At 37.8% G+C, this 23730-nt stretch overlaps 1 protein-coding gene across 2 annotated transcripts; it reads right to left on the bottom strand.

Annotated features, from left to right (window-relative positions):
- Window positions 1–20: 20 nt before the first annotated feature.
- Window positions 21–22633, bottom strand: lrrc1 (leucine rich repeat containing 1). Of its 2 annotated transcripts, none has more exons than XM_046401884.1 (14): window positions 22005–22633; window positions 14507–14624; window positions 13735–13813; window positions 11763–11852; window positions 9203–9259; window positions 8909–8972; window positions 8224–8298; window positions 7025–7169; window positions 6523–6641; window positions 5560–5643; window positions 4075–4190; window positions 3419–3573; window positions 2194–2333; window positions 21–1493 (listed from the first exon to the last, which is right to left on the bottom strand). In XM_046401884.1, the coding sequence occupies exons 1-14, from the start codon at window positions 22161–22163 to the stop codon at window positions 1335–1337; spliced, it is 1560 nt and encodes a 519-aa protein (XP_046257840.1). In that variant the 5' UTR covers window positions 22164–22633; the 3' UTR covers window positions 21–1334. The 2 variants fall into 2 exon arrangements, with proteins under 2 accessions (XP_046257840.1, XP_046257839.1); XM_046401883.1 differs by having other exon boundaries at window positions 3401–3573; window positions 22005–22630.
- Between the last annotated feature and the right edge of the window lie 1097 nt (window positions 22634–23730).

Raw genomic sequence — 23730 nt, 5'->3', positions numbered from 1 at the left:
TAAAATAAATAACAAGCATGTTTAGTGTTGCACTCATTTTATTGATCAGTGGTTAAAAAGTCATCAAAATCTCAAGGCACAGCGCCCATTTGAGATCTGTTTTGTGCAGTTTGATCAAAAAAAATAATAATAATTAAAAACATTTAAAACCAACACTGGAACCAATTTCTCTGGTTCATTTTTTTCAATCAATCGATTTAAAAGGAAACAAAAACAAAAAATACAATTTACCATGTACCATGTAAAAGGATTTGAGAAACGCTGAGAAGTGCATTAAAGTGGAACTTCTAACGACTGCATTTTTAAAGGATGCCATCCTTGTGGTATGAACCTCACTCTCACCAAACCTCCAATGATTATACAGTACTCTTAGTTAAAGGGAGGGATAACTTTAAAAAAAAAAGAAAGAAAAGAAAAAAAAGCTGTTTTTGGCATCTATTTAAAAAATGCTGCAAAGCAGTGAAGCACAGCACATATAAATAAGACAGCATTGTTATTTCAGCATAATTACACTGCAGATGAGTAATTAAAGTTTGCTGTGCAGTACTTAAGTCCAAACTTAAATCAATTAGTCAGATCTATTTATTATCTAAAAATAAGTCTAGAAGTTTTACAGGTTTTACAGGATTGAAGGCCATCCATTCACCCAATGACAATTATATAGACTGAATAAGACATTAGTGACTGTGTTTTGTTCATTGCTGTGACAGAAAAAAAAAATAGAAAAAGAAAAAAGTACCTAGAAAAAAAAAGTTTAATAATCTGCAACTGATTAAGAAATTTGCTATACACTTTTATTTACATCTGAGCTGCCAAAAAGTATAAAAGTATCAATATTCACAAGAGACTGTACAATCCTTAATCAGTAGGTCCAAAAACTCCTGCTTTTATGTTTGCCCAAAATGTAAAAAGAAGTATTCACCCAGTGTTTTAAAAATAGATATAGAACAAATATATAATACATTTACGAATGTTTGACCATATTATAAAGACTGATAATAGTGCAACTACCTAACATATATTTTTAAAAAGAGGCATTTAAAAAAGTAATAAATCTTTAAAATATCTTTTTTTTTAAAAGGAGCATCTCTGTGCAGATTATTGCTGTGGACATTAATTAAAAAGAGGAAGGCACAGCGGCCCTGATAGACTGAGTCAAACACGTTTTACACAGGGCTGAAGATGGAATAAGGTTACAGGCGTCCCGGGGTTTAATCAGAGGAGGGGTAGGCCACACCGGGGTTTGTAGGTAAAGGAAAAAAAGGGAGCTGTGGGGTTTGTGCAGGACGACACGGTGAGACACAGGAGGTAAAAAACATTTCTGAGGTAAAAGGTCACACGGACGTGGTCACTCTGTCTGCAGCGTTATTGACCTCGTTTTTGTTGGAGTCCAGGCCTTTGGCAGCGTTCAGGTCATTGCGGATGTTCTCGGCCGCTTTCTTCATTGTTTTCAGCTCACCTGGGTGAGGCGTGGCCCGTCGAAGTAATGTTCCCTGTGTGAAGGAAACAGATTCACATTGATGATACATTTATCATATCTGCAGTATGAAAGGCAAGTCAAAAACAACTGAAAACTAAGAGACACTGAAACATGTTACTAATGTCAACCGTCCTGCAAAGCCAGGACAAAAGTAATTAATCAATAAAATACTCAAAATGAAAAAGATTATCATTCAAATGATTGTGACTATTAATTTTTTAAATAATATTTTTAAAATAACGATTACCAAAAGACGAAGACTGAGACTCAGTAGTCCACAAGTCAGACTTGTGACAAGATGTTGCGAGCTGATATTTAACATGCTGTGAGCAAACACTGTCTGCATGCAACTGATTATCATGAAATTAGTTAGTTAAACATATAATATAAAACATATAAATGAAACGAAAGCACAGTATCACTAGCCAACACTTACACTGGGAGTTTCAAATGCCTCCTTTTATGTAGGCAAGAAGACAATCTCCCTATTTGAGGAATTCAAGGTGCTTCAGCTATTTGTTATCTCAAAATCTATATACTAAATTGCCACTGAATGTTCTATAGACATTTATGGTCGCCAGAGGATGAATCATACTGACTCTGATGAGCTGACTTTTCCTTCAGTACCACCACCAAGTTAAAATTTGTGGTCAATCACTGATATCACCAACCACTGGACGGACTGTCGTGAAATTTAAGTTCGCTTGTCTCACCTTGTCATCGTCCTCATCCTCATCTTCATCCAGGAAGTGAATGGCACTGATCCTGTTCACTGCCTTGTCGTCCCACGTGTCATCTGCCATGTCATTCACCAGGCTCTCCAAGGCTCCGCAGCGGGCAAGATTATCAGAGCCTGTGGTTGTTTTTAAAAATAGACGACACAATTTGCATTACTGGAATCCATTCACACACCACAGTAATCAGACAGAGTTATTGAGTGCAGGCTGATGTGAATATTTCAGAAGATTAAAATCAATATGGTTGTTGCGGTTGCTTCTCTGCAATGTGCCAACTCAAGAAATGAAAGCTGTCACATAACCCAGCGCCGGAAACTGCCAGATCACAGTTTCAAATCCCAGCTTAGTCACAGGCTTACAGCAACACAATCTTCCCCGCCCCCAAACTCAGCTTCAGCCTCACTCATCTGATCTCCACCAGTCTTGTATCGGCATCTTTCCCACAGCAGAGCGACAGCACGTCTCAAAAATGAATGCATACATTCACCATTTCTTTTTTTTTTTACAGAGGAAGCAACATGTTCTCATAGGAAAAATACAGTAACACGCCAGGAGCAAATATTTTGAAGTTTATCACAAATACACTACAGATTTAGGTTGACAGTAAACAATAAAAATATTACAATAAACTGTTGTATCAGGAAGAGATAGAGCCGACATCTCTATACCCAGTGGGTGAGCTTTTAATGGCAGCAGGCCAGCCACTGCTAAGCCTCTTTAGCTGTCCAATCCATCGCATTTCTGAAAAACATAACCAAGGAGGGCCTCAAGGGACAGGAGAGGCCCTGATCTGTTATAGGCACTGTGATCCCTTACAGGATCTCATAATCGACAGACACCGCAGGAAAGAATCGGAGGGCGCAGAACACAGTGTGCTTCCCCGAGCACATCATGTGATAATGTCATCAAAAACCGCGGGGCATGAAATACTCTGCAAGAACTGATGAGGAATATTACTCAAATGTCACAGTGTTGCCACCGAGTCATTTCACTCTGGGAGAAGCCTGACACTTAGGAACCGCAGAGACACTAATCTACTTGGATGTACATACATACAACTGTACACATGCAAAGAAATACTGCCCATGAACACATAGACTACAACGGCTCCAGATAATACAGATGATTCACAATGGTTACTCAGACCTATTAGGATTATCTAGCACTAGATGAAAAACATTACCTTTATTCTCTGAATCACCTGGTTGTTGGGGCAGCAGCACACAGGTGAGCACCTTCTCGCCTGTGTCAATATCCACATCCGTCTGGAAGGTGAGGAGAGGCTGCGACTGGTTTTCAGACAACCACAAGGCCTTCAGTCGTAATGTGGTCAGCGACAACGGTAAATGGGTGAGCCTGAAAACAAACAGCATATAAACCACTAACTGGCTCATATCACATATGGTTTAAAGAAACCACAAGGTACCCGCAGGTAAACATTCTTGGATTAGTACTAGGATGAGAAACTTGGCAGCTGTTGGGGAGAAGGGAGACAATCTCCAGACACTGAATGAACATGTTTGTGTGAGACTAAAGCGGCAGACATTCCTTCAGCTTTCTCTGAAGACAAAGCTTGGATCAAATCAGGTACTGGCAGAGAAACACAGCCAAAACAGCCTCTGACTGAAGATGAGTAACACAGTAAAAACTTAAAGATGACCTTTAGGCATAAACAGCAGAAATCTTGTATTTCATCAAGTATTTATCAAGTATGATAAATCATTATCCTCACTAAGTATCCGAGAAGCCTGCAAGTCACTTGAAGCTCAGTGTGTTTTAGTGATAATGTGGTTTTTCACTCCTCTCTGGCACCAAGATGTGTGTAAAAATAAGATACGAGTGTGTTGTTGAACAAACCTGTTTCCAGAGACATCGAGCACATGCAGCTCTGTGGCTTGTGACAGCTCTGACGGTATTCTCGTCAGTCTGTTCTCTCGTACACAGAAAACATTCAGACCGCTGCAGCCCCCAATCTAGATAGCAGAGGAGACAGCAGGAGTAGGCTGTGTGTGAGTCACTACACAGGTGTTCTGTGATGCATGAAAACACGGTGTAACCATACGCACATAAAGGCTTCAATTGTACTTTTTATTATTGTTATTATTATTATTATTTTGACAAAGCCAGGGCAAAATGAGCACAGGAAATCTGCTGCCAGCATTTGGGCACTTTGTCCCAGAATTGGTGATTTCAGTGGCAGAGCAGTTAAATGTCAATGGGATGTGGCAGAGGGAACTAAAATTAGGAACAATTAGGCCCAGTGGCCAGCTAAAGTAGAGACTTGATGGGCCAGCTAAACTGCAGCTGTAATCTATTAATCTGCTCAGATGTGAGCAGGATGCTGTTACAGAGATCCATCATGTTAACAGGTTAATCTGATCAAGGGAATATGAAATGTGCTTAATGTATTCACAAACTGGAATAAAGTCATCAGTAAACAAAGCATAAGGAGTAAACAAATTCTAAAAGAAATATAATATTACATCTGATACCATGTAAGCACTGAACAACTAATGTTATGACCAACTAATCAACAATCAATAGAGTCTATAAAACTGGGCCAGTGGTCAAGTAGCTCAGCAAAGCACAAATCGATACATAGGCCATGGTCACAATGTGATTTTTAGAGATGCCATGCAATACAGCTTTGAGAAAACAGTGACACCATCGCCATCAATTCATTATCTAAGCCAATTGTTATTTTCCTCGGAACACTGCAGTCTTTGCATCATTAAGACACAGGGGCATTGTACGAAGTGTGAAGGAGCCTTTCAGATGAAGCTTTAAAGCAGGCCTGCCTTCACTTAAGCAGACAAGAGGTTAGAAAAGAATGTCACATACAAACACAATGGAGACACTCAAGACGGAGCTGAACAAGCCAGAAGACTGAGCAGTGAAAGTGAAATGAGGGAGTACAACAAGCGAGTGCATTGTTGACCCAAACGTGAATGAACTTTAGACAGTTTGAGCCAAGGAAAATCTCAACACTTCATTTAAGAATTACATAATGTAACCACAGGCTAACTTTACAGATTACACCTGTTCACTCAAACATTATCAATTTTATTATAGAAAAACAAAATAACAGGTTTGGAGTAATTTGAATTCTGTATTGCAGGTCAGAACTAAATCTCCAATCCAAACTGCACCACCCACTGACCAGCAGCAGCAGTTTAGATCTGAGAGATGTAGAACACATCAATATGCACAATCTACAAGAAAAGACAGCAATAGCACCTGCACGTTTGACACTTGTAACACCTGCAGGCAAAGAGTGTTGCAGCTCTTTGTTTTTCATTCATTCTGGTTTCGGTTTCAGGTGATTTCAGGTAAAAAGCTCACCTCTTTTGGTAAAAACATCAGTTGGTTTCTGTCACAGTTGAAGTTGGAAAGTCGCTTCAATTTCCCAATACTCCGTGGCAAACCCTGTGTCAATAAATGCATGAAACCAAGAATTAGAGAAAACATCATGTGCTTGTCCAATACACTGGAAGGTTAATAACCTCAAAGTCACAATAAGAATATTCATATCTCATAGAGAGTTTTGAGTCAACATTTTATCCCAAATTGTCTATTGGAGACGTCTCACAGTGGTTGCACATAAAACAGAAGAAAAGACTGGTGAGAGTGGCCATTTCATTTCCATTTCTCTGAGTATTAATGAATGAATGAATAATCCATTATAACCTCTCCCGCACTATTTAACCTGTCTTGGAAAGTAAGTAAATAAGTACGTAAGTAAGTCATTATTATTATTATTTTCATTATTATAATTATTATTACCTGATTGCTAAGTTTACCTACAGGCCAATCCCCAAATAACTTTTATTTATTCATGTCACTTTTTTACATCTCACTGAATAATTATGAGAATCTGCTAACGTTTTCAGTCAGTTCAAAAGCAGCCTACCATAAAAGGTAGATTGCTGTATGGTTTTTAGGCTACTGAATAATATGTAATAGTGTGATTTTTTTGCTGTTGGTGCTGTTTTGATGCAGCTTGGTAAAAGGCAAAAAACAAACGCATTCACACATCTATAACAATTTGATGTCAGCTGGAATGATGAGGAGATCTTTCATTACATCAAAAGCATGAATGTGATGTGTTGCTGCAGCTGTGTTTTAAAGTAATTCGGTGATGTGTATTTAAGTAGTCTGGATATTAGTTTGGCTTACAGTCATTTTCAAGGTGTTTACCATGGGCCAGCCAAAGCCAAACTCTATACACTAAGTGTGAAGGTACTGATCCTATATAGTATTCTTTAAATTTTTAAAGACTAGAGAGTAATGCAGTTGCAGTCATACCTGTAGCCGGTTCTCTGTGAGCACAAGTTCAGTAAGGCTTTCACAGTTACCAATGCTCTCTGGAAGAAAAGTTAGCCTATTCTGATCAGCTTTCAGTATAGAAAGTTTCCGTAGTTTTCCTGCAGACACAGAAAAAAACACATCCATTCATCAAAATAAACCTTGGCTGTAACATCATCTTTTATTACATGTGGTGACAACAAAGGTAATTTTCTGGCCTTGGTGGGACAATTAAGTTGTAAAGTTGAAGTTGTTCAGATTGATCAGCAGCAGGGTGACGAAGCAGTTACTGTGAAACTGTGGAAAATGTTTACCATCTTGTAAAATCGATGCTTGCATTTATTTTAAGTGGGTCATTTTCACTAAAGGTTTCTGAAATTAAATGCAGACACAGCATATTGGCTGATAAAGTACATTAAACATCTTAAATTACATGGATTTAACATATGAGCATGCCAACAAGTCAGTTTCAATGAGGAGAAAGAAAAATCCACATGCTTACCGATGCTTTCTGGTAGAGCATCAATGAGATTTTGAGACACCAGCAGGTCAGTGAGAGACACCAGGCCACCTATTTCTTCTGGAAGTCGCTCAATTTTATTTTCTGATACGTCCAGACACAACAGGCTTTTCATACTGCCCATCTCCTGAGGTTCAGAGCAAAATATTGTGATAAGCTAACATGTAAGTTACAATAATGTGGCGGAAAATACAATCTAGGAAAACGGGGTACAATCAATGTTGTCTACGCATTTGCTACATTTTTATCTCAGAACTTGGGTAATGGCAAAATATTGGTGGTGATGTTATAATCTGATTAATTAGATGCCTTTTAGTGCAAATATTACTTGCAAATATCCAAAGCTTTGTCAAGGAAGGTAAAGAAAACTACCTTAATTTCCTTAGATTTGCAGTTTATTTCTCAAGCTTTCCAGTAGGGCTCTTTGTGTACGCAGAGGTAAACATTTGGTATAATACCGGTCAAAGTGTGCATGTTTAAGTGTGAAAATCTATTTTCCCAGGCCCTTCTAAAAACTTTTTGATGACGGTGCTAAATATAAATGCCCTAGTCCACCTGTGCCTTGGCCAAAGGTGTGGCAGAACAAAACAAACAGACGCAGGGCCAGCCTCACACAGCAGACAGGACAGTACAAGCACTACAGCTGAATTCTCACAAAATCTGGCAAAGCAACACCCTGTTTTAGTGCTTTACAACATAACCACTGTGAAACAATCAGAAAAGAACCTTTTATTTCTCTGATTCTCTGCTTTGTTCGCAACGCTATTCCCTCTCTCCACTCATTCTCACTCAACCACTGCTGCTGTCTGTCTCTCTCTCTGTCTCCCTAGTTGAGCTGCAGAGTAACTTTGAATAGTGAGTGGTGAAAATCATTGTCAACCTCCAAGTTCAAATCTGCCAAGCTCACACTTTAGTCACTCTTTATGTTTACACTGCCATTGAACCTGTGTGAGGGTTGAGGGAGGGTTGGGCCTCATCACAGTAACCTACGTCACTGGTTTTCACTATCATCCAAGTGGGAGGGTTTTTTTTTTTTTTTTAACATTTTAAAAGCGGGGAAATTAACTTGGACAGAGTTGCCCATTAAATTAAATTAACTAAATCAAGTAGCGGTATTCTAATTAATTAAGAGACAACAACAGAATCTCAAATAAAGAACATAAATTAGACAATTAGCTTACTTTAGGTATTTCAGCCAGCTGGTTTCCATCCAGCCATAAGTCCTTTAAACTGACAAGACAGCCTATTGACTCTGGCTGTGTGGGAGGAAGAAATGTAGGAAGAGTAACAGAAAGGAAAATAGAAGAGAGAGACAACAAAAGACAAGAAAGCAGAAAAATGCAACGTAAGTGACTTCAAAAGCACTAAAGGTCAATTGAAACGCATGAAAAAAAACAAACAACTTTCCCATTTATTTCTATTTGTTCTTCATCTTCAAGCTACACTGCTTCCATCAAGAGGGTTTTCTACCTATTGCACAGTTTTTTGGCATCATGGTTGTTTTTAAGTTGTTCAAGGTCAATGAAAAGATCAAAACTGAATTTTACTATTGTAGATTAAATACATTACATACTTATTCAGCATTCACACAACTGAGGAATAAATTAGAAATAAAATATAAAACAGCTTGACTTTGCTCTGATCTGTCAGCAAACCATTTGACAGCTCACATAAGATTACGACTTAAAACCAAAGCTCAAAGCAGACGGTCATCCTCCAATCTGTGTGATATGAGGGGAAAGCTGTTCTCGAGGGATGCTAATCTACTTGGACATGACAAGAACAAGGAAATGGGAAACGTTTTGTTCTGCTCATTTTGTGAGTAAACAAGATTCCCAGCATCCAGAAAAGAAAAACACATCTTACCAAACTGAAGAGTTCATTATTGCCAAGGTCGAGTTCTTCAAGTCTATGAAGCAGAGATAGTGATCTGTGGATGACAGATGCAAGGAAAGTCAGAGGTTTGCCGCATGTTCTATAACTTATTAACCTTTGTTAACTCAGTAAATGTACTCTTCAGGAACATACACAATCTCTGTTATACACTTAGCCACACAAGTTACTCTTTGGAGATACAAAAGATATTATTAAATTTATAATATTAAAGCAATATTTATGCACTTATATCTATACAGGCAGAGCAGTTGGTTGAATACTTACTCTGGTAGGAACGTCAGCAGATTTTCTCTGAGTTCTAGTGATGCCAAATTGGAAAGGCTGAAATGACAAGCAAAACGAATGATGTTTTATGCTTTTCTGGAAATGCCATAGAAACATTAACTCCAGTTTCTGCATCTCCATAACACGGATGTACCGTATGTTACACATGGCACTCTAAGTGTATTGGGAGAGAAAGCAAAGAGTTTTCTAGCAAAAAACATGGCTGCAAACGATCTTCTTGTACCGTAATCAGATATCTGGGAACGGGAAGTACTTTGGAGGTGTGTCAGTCTTATCAAGGCTGTAAAATCGCGACAGCATAAACAAGAGCTGCATACTTTAAATGAAGAGCAAAATGTCTAAATGGCATCACAGACCAAAGTACAGGGTTATCTTCTTGCAGTGCTGCTTATGTAAACCTCAGTACTGTACTATAATATGCAATATAAATCTAAAGATTAAGTAAGGTTCTATGAACGGTAAGAGATGTACCAATTTTCCTGATCGAAATACCAAAGAACTTTTACAAGTCAATTAGCTGAGTTAAATGAAGAAAAAACAATAAATAGTTTGGTGATTCTATTTTCAGTCTCTAGATGGCTAAAAAGCATTTACAGTGACACTGCAGTCTAAGCTCATAATGTTAGCTAATGAATTTAACTGAGAATGCAGAATGAGCCAAAGAGATTAAACTGAATCTGAAAGGTATGTTGGAACCGATTTCAAATTTTGTCTATATTAAATCTCAGTGCTAACTCTCAAATGTGACAAAGGCTGCTATTCATTAAATCTGTATTTTTTCATTCACCACATCACCTCACTGAGGTAGAATAAATAATGAAAACAACTCTTTAACTGCATCAAGTCTCTCAGGTTTCTGTGAAAGATGTGTTTTTCCTCAGAAAACACACTCATCTCAGGAGATAAGCCATTGATGTCATTTAACCCCTTGAACGTTTATCTTATCCACTTTTCCAACTGTGTTATGGTTTTCATTACCTTCTTCCTTTGACAAAGAACAGGCCTCAAGTCACTGCGTTATGTAAGAGAGATATGGGACACATGTGGGGCACATGCCGTGGCATGGAGAAAAGAGTGGTAGGAGATCTCTTGAACATAAGCTGACTTTGTTGGCAACCCTAAGAGACTGTGTGCAAAATCAGTACAATATAAATCAGATCTTCACAAGAAAATCTAATGTTTTATGTCTTGCGTGAAATCTAATTTCTATCCTTGAGCTAAATACTGTGCATGTATAACATCAGATTAACATTAAGCCTAAAAACCCATCTGTAAGAAGCATGGTATTATTTCAAAGTCTACAAGCCTGACCTGCGACCACTAAAGGAGCAAGAAGAATCATTTCTTAAATCATACACTTAGCCTCTCATCCGCTATTCATATATTATCCCTTAGAGGTTCAAGAGTAATTCTCAATTTATGGCACTTTGGCAAGCCAAGACAAATGTCTGTTTGGTTTAGCCCCAACTGTTTCAGCGGTTATCTAATAGTTAAAATATGCCATCCAAACCAGTGCCAATAATTTTACAAAATGTACATCTGAACTTTATCAGTACAAGTTTCACTTTAGTGATCAACATCAGAAAAACTGCCTTCAAAGAACATGCCTATTTTTACATCTACATTATATAATTCTGTTTTTAAAATGCATTAAACATGCATAAAACATAGTACAGTGTTATATGATTAGTTTATGATTAAAAAGGTAATGAGATGTAGAAATTTTTGGATTGGCTGCCTCGGGGTAATTTTATCCCTTTAAATCCACCCCTGTAAGGATTTAAAGTCAGTTTCCCTTGAATTCCAGACTTCTACTAAAAACATCCCTAGTGGCAATTTGACGTAAAAGCACATAGTTCTGTTATTAAATCCAATTATAACTCGACTCAACAATAAAGGAGACCTCAAAGGAATAAGAATGTTCACAGACATGCCCTTTCACTACAGCAGATAATGTGCCATCTCACAACAAGCCTTTTATGTACAAAGACAATGCAGCCGAGGAGAAAACACAGACTGAAGAGTCTGTGAAGAGTAATGTGGCTGGTATGTTTTTTTTATATTTCTCAATCCAGTGACTTTTGAAGAATTAATTACAATACGGGAGAAGTGAGACCTTATAAATTCAGCACTTTGACACGCTTTGTGTATTTCTGCTGTCAACAGCATTTACTGCACAACATTCAGTGAGGTGTGCTGTAGCAAATTTGCTAATAGTCTGTAAACATCACAGGTTTTCAAACTCCTCTGGCTAACAAAGACACTGTCATAATGTCTGCTCAGGAGGAAAAATGCTCCAAAATAAGGGAGGTCAAGTATTGAAAAGTTTTAGATTTCTGAAAGCTACACACACCCTAAACATCATCTATTTAACATTTGATCAAAGTGACATGGATATTACTCATTTCAAGATAAGATAAACACTTTCATTTATACCTCTGATATGAAACTGCAGAAATGTTTTTCTGGCAAAGGCTACATAGATATTCAATCTCAATATGCCATGGCACATATGGTAAAACACTGAGCATTTACTTACTTTCCAATGTTGTCTGGAAGAACTTGTAATGAAATATCATTGATGGAAAGGCATGTTAGATTCCGTAACTCTGGAAAGCTTTCAGGTAACCTGGGAAAATTACAGAGAAGACACAGGGTGTGATACCAGCCGAAAAGGAGTACACAGAAAATAATTTAATTCAAATGTTTTAAATACTTCAAGAAAATTTTTTGACATTTATGTGAGAGTTAATACTGGGGTAATGTTTTAAGGTCAAGATGAGAGGAGGATTCTAACTAAAAACCTGTGTCGCGTTGTTTTTACTGAGACGGTACTGTAAGTGACATTAGGCGAGAGTTCCCCACACTTCAGCCGTAAAGTCTTCATAAGTTTATCTGTGTTTGTTGCTATTTATCTTTGTCCTCTGTCCTGCCTTTTTTATTAAAAAATTGCTACATGCAGCTTTAAATGGTTTAACGACATTTAAACCGTCAAATTGTCTGTTCATCTCCAGGATGTTGATTGTGCGTGTTGTGGATGTTGGATGATGAGGCTGTGATTACATTGGAAAATCTGACTGCTTCTGGACATGATCAGCAATTACACTAATTGCACCTGCTACACAAACAGTCTATGATATTATCAGGCAATAAAAGTCCAGTTATCCTGAAAACAGGATACTACAGACCCATATTCTCAGTTTCTACATGGAAACAACAACCATTTGCGTACTTTCTTTTGTTTGTAAAGTATTTACTTTAAAAACCATTATCCTCTTTAATATTGCAGGTTGACCAGGTGGGAGTACTTAGACGGCAGTTGTGGCCACACATTGATCCATAGCAGCAACAACTAAATCATGCTACTTGCATCCTTTGAGCTCTGTTTATTTTCGCTTTTGGTGGCTAAAGTGAACTTGTAACTAACTTTGAGCATCCGACATGAACGCAGGCATGCAAGACTATGTCTGCTCAACATCAAAACATTATTTCAAATGAAGGTAAACCAAATATAGTATTGAATCATCCATAAATCCCTGAAATCAGACATGTTTTGTATATTTAAGCTGTCCTCTTGTGGTCACAAGAGCTACAAGTAAACAAAATCTTACTGATATAAACATAATTTTGACCACTAAAATTAAAAGTGGAACCTGCCATCAATCTCAAAATGACAGGTCCTTTAGTGAAATAGTTAATACAGACGACTGAATCATACTTATAACTACGTTCTAATACTATGAAATTAATTTTTAAATAAAACACAAAATAATATAGCTATTTGCGATTATGGTGGGAAGCATTTATTTTATTAAATTTGATATCTGAATATGGCTCTAATTTAATTCTTTCAAAAACAGATTGGGCCTATTGCTGTGAATTTAAGACTGACAACTGAATGACAATACATTCCTGCTAACCCAAAGTGAGAACTACACATTTACTGTTAAACAGTTAGAATAAGTCCAATGAAAGAGTGCAAAATGTGGTTACTAATGTGGAAAAAGAGTGTTGTGTGTATGCACTTGAACAATATTGAATGTCTATGATTTTGTAATACCGTTCATTGTTGCTTCCTAAACTACACACTGCAAAGCAATGTGATTTTGCTCCTGCTGAGGTGCAAATTAGACTCAGTCTCACCCAACAATGAAAAACATACTATACATGATCAGCAATCTGTCAAGGAGAGGGTATAAAATGCTTACCATGGCAGGTATCATAGGAGGGATGTTAAAAAATACACAAAATATGAGTTCCTCTCCAAAAAAAAGATATTCTTCAAAGATACACCCCCTACTTCTGTTATCCAAAGTGTTTTTTAATTTAGATAAACAGGGGGAGGGGAATTCAATAAGCATCAAGGATCAAAATCAATAAATGTGAAATGCATGGTTTAAAGAACGTTATAAACCTTGATAGTGTAATACTTCATAAGATGCCAACATTAAAGCATTACATATAACTGATGGGTAATATGTTTTTGAAAGGGAAAACATAAGTAGGACTACCTTGTTAAAGGATTTCCACTGAAATCTGCCACTTGGAGGTCTTTGCAGTAAGAAATACTCTCTGGAATTTCCATAATATCTGAATAAAAAAAAGGGCACATGTTAAAACAATTCTTAATCACTCTACTCAGCTCTCCTAAAACATGTTCTAACTTATAATCCCTTAATATAACTTATATGGTAGTGGTATATATATATATGTAGTTAAATTAACCATCTAATAATAATATAGCAAAGACAGTTGCTTTAAGTGCACAGGTGAAAACAGCAAAAAGTAAAAACAACAATAATTGTGCAGATTGAAATGCAACAATGACATTTTGTGGTGAAGCTAATCTAGGATAAACCTGTTTGATGATTCAGTAGTTATGTTACAAAGGTCACACACTTAAAACAATTCACTCAGTTTGTTGTTGTTTTAAACACCTCCACTTAATGTCAGCCCAACAACAAACTGCACTGTGCGTTAAAGTACACTTTGTGCTTTATTTTAATTTAGTTGACCTACTGAATTGGGTTTGGTTTCACTCTACCACCACTACTCTGAACAGTGTAGTCTGTTTCAAGGAATATTTTCAGGTATGTCCAAACAATTTGGGAGATTCAGGCTAATGCAAACCATCTTTAAATATTTGTATGTTGCATCAGCTTCACTAATGAGGTGTAAATCTGTCACTGTGATTCATTTGCAGAACTTGCAACATATGCATGCATTGCAACATTCTAGTTTAATTATGTGCTGCTTTAGTATATCAGTGCTTTCCCTTCTTACCATTTCGAGAGACATCCAGCTCTACCAGCTGCATGAAGTTGGCTATCTCTGGTGGAAGTCTCTGGATCTCATTGTCACTCAGGCCAAGTTTCCTTAATTTCACCAGCTGGAAAAATGGCTGAAAGGTGAAAATAAACACATATTCAGTAAAATATATTGAAAAGATTTCACATTTTAACTTTCTCTTGCTCTTTCACAACATTGGTGCATCCTGACTGATTTTTCAGCATCACACTGCAAGGAAAAAAAACTGAACCTGGAGCCTTTGCAATAGTATTTTCATAGAAAATACTATTGCAAAGGCAATACAATCTCAGGCATGAGCATTATCTATATTAAAGATGCTAACATTTAACAATTAACAGAATGTGACTTAATGCTTAGTGACACAAAGCACAACTTCTAGATTCTCATCACATCTTAAACAAGCTTCAGTTTTGTATTTTTTTTAAACATGTGCCTTGTTAGCATTCCTGGACATGATAATGAAAGAATGAGTTAATTTCACTTTTTATATTAAAAGGCAGTGCACAGTAAAACAATGATTTCAATTATTCCTCTTCACAGACACAATTATTAAACCTTTGCTCAGGTTGAAGTTGATTCGGGGCTACTGCAGGAATGACATGGAATTACCATAGTGTGAGAAACAAAGATAAAGGTTGCATCCTGTTTTAACCGGAACAGCAGAAGTGTGAGACAAGACAAGACATTTAATCAGGCAAATGAAGTATAAACGCCTGGGGAGGTGAACCATGTGTGACAAAGGACTTAACAGTCAAGTCCCTGTCCTCGATAGAAAGATTCAGAACAACTCTTCTGTATCTTGAAATACTGTATGAAATTTTACCAACTATGTATGTATGGCTGCGTTTAACTGAAACTGAAACTGTACGCCTTTAACAGGGAGGACACATCGGCCTGTCACAGTAGGAAAAGCACAGGCATAAATGTGAACCATGACTGAATTCATTTAGCTGCTTCAGTTTGAGAGTGTTGATACTGTGTGTGTTGACTCACTGTCACACTGACATGACTCATTGGGACACTTGCCTGAAACTGAGCTGTCGTTAATGTCAGTAGTAACACCTGTGCTTTTCCAACTATGACAAGTCAAAATGTCTTCTAGTTGGATGTAATGCATCTGTTAGAAGATTTGACTGGAAGAAAAAGCAAGGAAAAGATTGCAGTTCAAGGTATTCTTCTAGTCCAAAAGGTTTCACATAGGAACATGAGCACAATGATGACGGCCATTTTGTAGCCTCAACACGCTGTCTTTGGTTTCTGATATTCCTTTTTAATCACAAATACCCATGCTATAAACATGGGTATTTTTATGTTTGCCTGTGTAATTTGTGAGGATTCTTAACAAGACATGAATTATTTTCCCCCCCTATTTTCAATTCTTAGCCTCATTTGTACCACCTTCTTTGTTGTCGATTTCTGTGAGAGAAAGATCCTGTTGGCACACTTTTTTAAAAGCAAAAGAAAATATCACAAGCACATACTTGACAGCCATAACAAGAGCGGGCAGAACCTTGCCTGTGTGTTGGTAAAGGACATAGCTAACAATACTGCTTCAGGTTTCCTTAATGTTTTGGCATGAACAGAAAAACCAGCCTCCTCATTTTCCCCTCTGGCCTTTGTACTGCTAGTAAGAACGAGGCTTCCCACTTGCGTTTACTTAGAAACGTAGTTGCTAAAACCATGTTTATCACAATCAGTCACCAACACTATCTGTTAAATATGCTCTGTATGTCCAGTATGTTGGACACACATATTTCTGCCTAAATATGGAACAACTTTGTTCTCCATTCTCATACACAAGGAACACAAATAATGCAACACAACAGCAGTGTATTCCAAACAGAAAGCAGATAATATTGAGTCGGGTGTGTACTTTTCTGAAGTTCTCTAGAATTTTGTACACCTATTCATGCCGTAAAACATGTCACTACTGGAATCTATTGCAACCAAACTTAATCCAAACTGAAACAACTTTTTATAAGCACCTGTTTAATACTCTGTTATGGGTAGGGAACAGATTTCAAAACAGGTAGTCGAATACTTGACTCATTCAAAAGGTCAAACATTTTAGGCTGCAGGAAAAAAATGCCTCTTTAAGTCTGTTCTCCTTTTTATTAGCTTACTGTCCTGGAGCTGTATGCTCATGTAAATACAATGTTTTGTCTGGAGCTTGATGGATCTCAATAAGGCTTTACTGATCTGAAAATCTGTCATATTAAGCTGTTATAAGGTTCATTCAGTAGAACGGCTGGTGCACAAACAACCGACGCAGTTCATTATTTTAAACTTTGCCTCAGTTTTCCAGTACATTATCACTTCTTGATGATTGTGCCATTTCCAACAATATTTGATACCACTGCCCTCAAACTGTAGTGGTAAGGGGAAAAAAGCAGAAGAAGAATTCAATCATAATGTTACTGGACTGCCTGATCAATCACCTGCTAAGTCAGTGTCTTAATCACAAGTGCACAGCTCAAACAGTTGTCTCTTGATGAGCTCATGAAGGAAGTCTTGGCTAGTACAAACTTGTTCGTTTCCAGAGAACTAAGCTGAACTGCGAAGGTGAGGAAAATGATGCAAATTCAGCTTTGAAGTGGATTTTACCAACATGTTTACCACTCTCTGCTTGAACAATTCCACTCCTTAATGACACAGCAATCATAGTCAAAAACAAACACAGGTACCGTAAAACCTTTTGAGAGAGAGAAAATGAAGGCAGTTTCATTCTGATGTTCTTGTCTGGCTTTGGTCCCATTCTAATCCTCTTGATCACAATAAAGTCAATCAGAGAAGTAACAAAGAGCAATACATAATTGGTTCATGTGTATTATCAGCCTAGTCCCAAATATGCAATGAACTCTGCGAGTCCTGCATTAGCATACTGACAGCAAACCTGTTCTTCCTGTTAGCGTCACTTAACGCCATCCCCAACGATCATCCATGTGTAACATTCACAAAAACAAAACAGGCCGATTCAAGAATATATTAACCACGCTCAACTCCAGTCAATGTTTGAATCTTCAGTTTCACCTTCGGAACTGTTTGTTAGGGAACAAGCAGAAGCCTGAAGGTGGATTATGGGAAGTGAGTGCATGGATTATTGCACTTTAAATGCGGCCACTGTATGACCTTAATGAATTAATACGATAAAAGACGAATGTGAGTTTGAAGTTTAGTAATGGAAATCTGTACATTACCTAAACAAAATCTTTAAAATTTTGTTGTTTATCTGTACTAGGCTTCTGTGCACTTTTATTTATGATAAACAAAAACTCCAAAACAGTAGTTAGTGGTTATGGTCATAAACATACAGTATTATATACAACAGCATAAGCTGAAGTTAAAAAAGGGACTCAACAACTGCACAACCTTTGTGACAGTTTCTTTCTTTGCAAAAACATCATCTTGTAGTAGATCACATGATAGAAAGTCAGCTCAACCACCAGCTTCCTGCTCTGGGATTCATAGCATCTCTGTATTTACCACTTTACACGTCATATACTGTGCAGCTTCCTGTCTCAAAGAGGACATTGCTCCTCTTCTCCACCTCCATCATCACCATGTGTCTAATTTTTGAAACACCTAAATTGGAGTAATGATGGCATATCCCCAAAAAGCTGAACTTGGGATTATTTCCACAATAAATTATCAGCAAATTATTTTTCATTTAACCATTTGGTCTATCAAAAAATGCTATCACAGTTTCCCAGACCCCAAGTTGCATTTACATTTAAACTGGACAAACAGGAAAGAGCGTTTCAGCAGCAAGTGAGTCTTGTATTTCTTCTTATCCTTTTGGTTTCTTAATACTGACTACTATTTACAAACCAGACTGATGGTATCTGTGGGTCAAACTTGACAAAACAAATAGACACAAGATACTGTTTGTGTTCTGTGCGTCAACACAAATAATACATAATACAACAGTCAAACAAACAAAATAGAACTTAGTCATTGAACATACTCATCCAAGCTTGTGCTTTATGACTTGGTCATCAGATTTTTCTTTAACTATTGAAACTATCTGCTCAAGTTCAACTTGTCTCGTCTTGTTACTGTAAAAACACACCTTTGCCGTTTCATCCTGCCGTTAAAACTGCCGTGTGCAAGTCTTTATCTGCCTGCTGGTTCAAATGATTGACTTGAAATACGTGTACTGTGTCTACTCTACTACTCTACTCTTTGCTACATCAGTGTCAATGCTATAATAAAATAAGTGGTCTGCATTTAATCAGTTAGCCATCTCGGTGGCAAATGTGAGGAGGCCACACAGTGAGCGCTGAACTGGACTGATACAAAGGTTTATCCAGTTGGACGTTTCTTGGGTTCACTCAGCAAGCATTGATTACATTAGCTGCATGCCAAAGAGCACAATAAACAGTTTCTCTTGTCACCATGTAAAAAAACACCGCCTATCCTCTAGACACGGTTAAAATATTTCTGAACTTACTTCACAGATTACTAAATTGTCAGGCAGTTGTATGTGTGCTGTCACAGTGAGAGTACACTGGCAAGCCACATCCTTGTGGGCACAGACAATGGAAAAAGGACTTACTTTACAAGTACCTGGTTTGTCAGGTGTGATGTCCGATATGTGTATTCATGGTTTTATTGGTCTACTGCTTTAACAATCGGGTCAATGATTCATTAAGACTTCATCAAAACCCTAGGACATACAAATGCACGGGTGAGGCAACAACAAAACACATAATGCTGTCTTTGTTTTCAGTCAAAATACCTGTTCCTGTGCTTTCTTCCATGGACAACAGGAGCAGTGTGACATGGCCACAGGAGGTAGCTCATATTATCTGTGTTCCACCAAATTTCTATGGACATGCCAAGTCCAAACATATGCTCTCTTTTCACTCTTCCATGGACTTCTGGACAAAATCCCTGTATTTTCTGTTTAGACTGAAACTAAATAATCAGTGCTGTTTAAATTACTTAAAGAGCTTAATTAATTAACCGACTAAGGCTGAGGGATATTTTCTTAAAACTACACACCTGTGAACAAAAAAAAGAAATGTCCCAATGGCACAAAATGTTCCTTCGGTCCAATCAGCTTTACATCTGACCCATGTTAGCTTCAGTTACATGAGGTCAGGACAGTTTTTCAAGTGAACTAAACCTTATTTCATACTCTGTCCAGCTTTAAACCCAATATATTACCAAATGTACTCCCTGTTACTTTGAGAATACCTAATACAATATTCTCAAGCTTAAAAATACACTTTCGTGAGTGCCAATGAGAGCAGCTTCTACAATAAAACTGGTTTGGCTGCAGAGGTTAAAGGGAGCATGCATCAAAACCACAAAGTCAGTCATATTTTTACTCACTGTAGCAGCTGTAGGCTATATGTTAGAGAGACACCACAGGTCAGACTCTGGGATCTTGAGTTTCAAGCTCTAACATGGAGAAATGAACCATTCTGGCACATGTGAAATAACATGCAAATCCTTTAACTAGTATCCCACTTAATCCGAAGCACTAGGCTCACAAGTAAGACGGCAGGGCTTGTGTATCCCCTCCTCACAAAGCCTGTTAGAAATTCAGTAGCCTGCAACCTTCTTACATGACTTCTATTAAACGTAAATAGACGTTATGATGGAGTACTTTAATCATCGTATCATTCAGTTGCTGTGTGCGTCTGCAAAACATCATGTTTTATTTTGATGTTTTGAAGTCTTTTAAAACATAACCAGTTCTGACAACTTTACAGGACTTTGAATGTGTCTCCATAGTGGATAGACAGCCTTGAATAAATTATTTCATTAAATACTCAATCACTTTGTGAACTGATTGAGCAAAAAAACAAATAAAAACCAACAATTGTTCTCATTCACTGCTACTTCCCTCATAATTTATTGAGAACTGATTTTAGAAACTTGTAACTGTATGGACATTTCACTGCCCTTACTACAGGTCTACTGGTCCCTATAAGCTATACTGTTTTTACATTATGTCAAGCAGCGCAGCAGCACAAGCTGTCCAGGTGATTTCTTTATTGGGAGCTGTATTGAGGCATGAGTGTTTTCTTTTTCTATGTAGGCTGCTTCTGACAATTTTAAATGTTTCCCAGCACGCAATAATGTCACTACAGCAAATACACTGGGACATTAAAGCAGCAGAACTAAGAATTATAGTTATAAACTTGATAAGGCAGACAAAACTATTAAACATTATTAATCCATCCATCCATTTTCTATACCGCTTATCCGTCAGGGTCGCGGGGGGACTGGAGCCCATCCCAGCTGACTATGGCCAAGAGGTGGGGTACACCCTGGACTAATTGCCTAAACATAATTAATATTAAAGAAATTAAACATTTAGCTTTTTCTTTACCCCAGCTATATGTGAGGGAGCTTCACGAGATGTGGAAAGAAAACGGAACATTAATTAACATTAGATCCAAACCGATCCCATCTGCCTGTTGGGAGATGTAAAAGAATTAATGAAGGTATGCTATTGTGCGTAAATGCGCACAGTGTTTCTCTTAATAAGGAGATGCAGCCATATTCTACCGATGGCAGATAACAATGCGCTGTTAATCAGAATGGAAATTTTTATGACCTGGGCCTGTGACTCTGGCAACTCATCTTTTAAAATAGTTAGAAAATAATATAAAAATATTTAATAAAAATAAAAAAAAGAATACAAATATCTATAAATGATGATGTGTGTTGTGCCATAACAATTAATTCATTTAGCTGTTAGCCCACACTGTTGGATAAATTTGTCAGACAAGTTTTTTTAGCCATCATCTAATGATAAACGACCTCCGCACAATGCGTGCTTGTGCCTGGGCCAACATATAATGGCCTTTTCTGAATAATCCAAATCAGTGATTGTTTTTTTTGTTTGTTTGTTTTGTTTTTTTGTTGTCGTTGTTATTGTTGTTTTTTAATTGTTGTTTTAGACCCTTTGATCTTGAGTTAATGCCTTTACCTGACTGGAAATCACATACATGTTACTAATGATACTGCTCATAGTTCATATCCCTCTCCTCAACTATGGAATAAATATTCCCCTAGAGCACCATATCTCTAATCTCTGAAAAAATAAGATAACTAATGTTCTCTGCATACAGTCATGGCTCTCTAACTTGCTGACAGCAACAGAGCTTTCAAAACAAAGGGCCATGGGTATTTCTGACCTCAGCCTTGTATCACCTGGCCAAGCAGGTTTGACATACCAGATACAATGTCAGCGCTTTGCGGTATGCCATGAATGCCCGAGACACCTGGGACTAAAATGTTTTATGATCAAAACCCAGACTCTGTGGTGGAAAGTGTAGTTCCGGGGAAATTTCCACCTACACGGCGTGCCAGTCTTGCAGATCTTGCGTAATTACTGTCCTGAGGTCCCACTAAACTCTCACGGGACGCATTTCATGTTACCAAAAATAAGCTAAGGTACCCTACCTCAAAACCTGCCATTAGAACCAGTGTCAGGAAGCGGGTTTCTGCTTACCTTGGGCAAGTCTCGAAGTTGGTTGGCATCCAGCAACAGCTCCTCCAAACTCCGTCCGTAGCGATAAATCTCATCGGGCACATACAACAGGGAGCAGTGGCGTTTATCGATCATCTCAACATGACGGTTGCACCGCCACAGGGGTATACAGTGAAACATGACGGGGGAGGTGGGAATAAATCTCTTACCCGTGCGATAAACAAACAGCGGGCAGGAGGGGGATGCAACAGATTGCTACAGCGGGACAGTCCTGGATTAAATTAACCGTCAAACAAAAACGGGGCGAACCTCACAGTGATGCAAACGCCGAAACTCCAACTGTGGTAAAGTAAACCGCGGTAACGTTACCGAGCTAACGTTCGTTAGGTCGCGACAAACATAGGAATTATTGTCCGACGTTGTCTCACTTTGGTTAGTTTGTAGGCACCTGTTTTTCTCCACTTGGTTCCTAGTCTCACGTCGACCGCCGCCGCTGTTATACCCCCTCTTAGTAGCGTAAAAGACACAGACTACATCTCCGTGTGGACCAGGATAGCGTTCTCGCTTTTTCGTCTCGTCCCGGAGTTAATTTCCTCTCCCGTACAGTTTCTGACCCGGAACATTCACTCCCTCATTCCAATCCTACGTCATCATTCCAGGCTGCTCCTCCCTCCAGTCCCTCCTCTGGATAGTCCCGTCCCGCACAGGGCCGCCATGATGGGGTTCAGAGGATTAACAACAGCCCGGGGTGGCCCCAGTCTGAGGGAGGAAACCCAGAATAAAAATTCTGTACTTGGAAGTGTTTATTAAATGATATTTGAATTATGGTTTTGGTTAAATTTACTGTTTAATCTCTATTTATTTCGCATATTTAAAACTACAAAAAGCTACAAGGGACAAACTGTGAGGTATTGAAGTTTTGGAGAACTCGGCCTACATTATATTTTACAATGGAACTTGAAAGGAAGTATTTTTAACATAACTTCACTACAACTAGCAGCTCATTGGACTCATGGACAATATAAGCAAACATACAGAGTCAGTTCAGTTCCTCTATGACGTTTGGCATCTACTTATTTTATGATTCTTCATCCCACCCATCTTAATTTCACAGGGAAACAATGTATGTTTTATTTGCCAGATATGACTACTTGCTTCTTTTAGATTAATATTTTGCATATAAAAATATTATATAATATTATTATACAATTCTGAAATATGGCTTGTTATAAGTTTAACTACCCAGCAGTTCAAAGTTAATATTAGCTGTATCAGTTAGTTGCAAGCCTGCTTTTGTTTTTAATATTTTGCTGATTATAACTTAGTGGAACACGTAATTGAGTATTTCTACATTACAGTATTTGCTACTTTTGAATGACAGTTAAAAAACAAATCTGTATTTCTTCCATCACTGGAGCATGGTTGTTATTGTTGTTATGAAATGTTGGTTTTACTAGCTGAAAAATGAGCAGCTGGGCTCCATTCCTCCCTGATTTCTGTGCATTTTGTATAGTATTCCTGTGCTAGAAAAATACACGGTCCTTGGTTTGTTGTGTAGTAATATGTAGTATTAAACTGAAACTAATTTAGGAATATGAAATACATAAGAACAATATCTGCTGAGATTATGGCGTTTGAGCAAGATTTTGATACAAGGACCCTCTTCGAGACAGGGCCACAAGATCGGGTAGCAGGACCCATATTAAATTGTCACTTCACATCCTTCGCAACTCCTAACTCAGCTTTC

This window comes from Scatophagus argus, chromosome 10 (assembly GCF_020382885.2).
Source record: "Scatophagus argus isolate fScaArg1 chromosome 10, fScaArg1.pri, whole genome shotgun sequence".
In the NCBI taxonomy this organism is placed as follows: Eukaryota; Metazoa; Chordata; class Actinopteri; family Scatophagidae; genus Scatophagus; species Scatophagus argus.
This window is presented reverse-complemented; position numbering and strand designations above follow the sequence as displayed.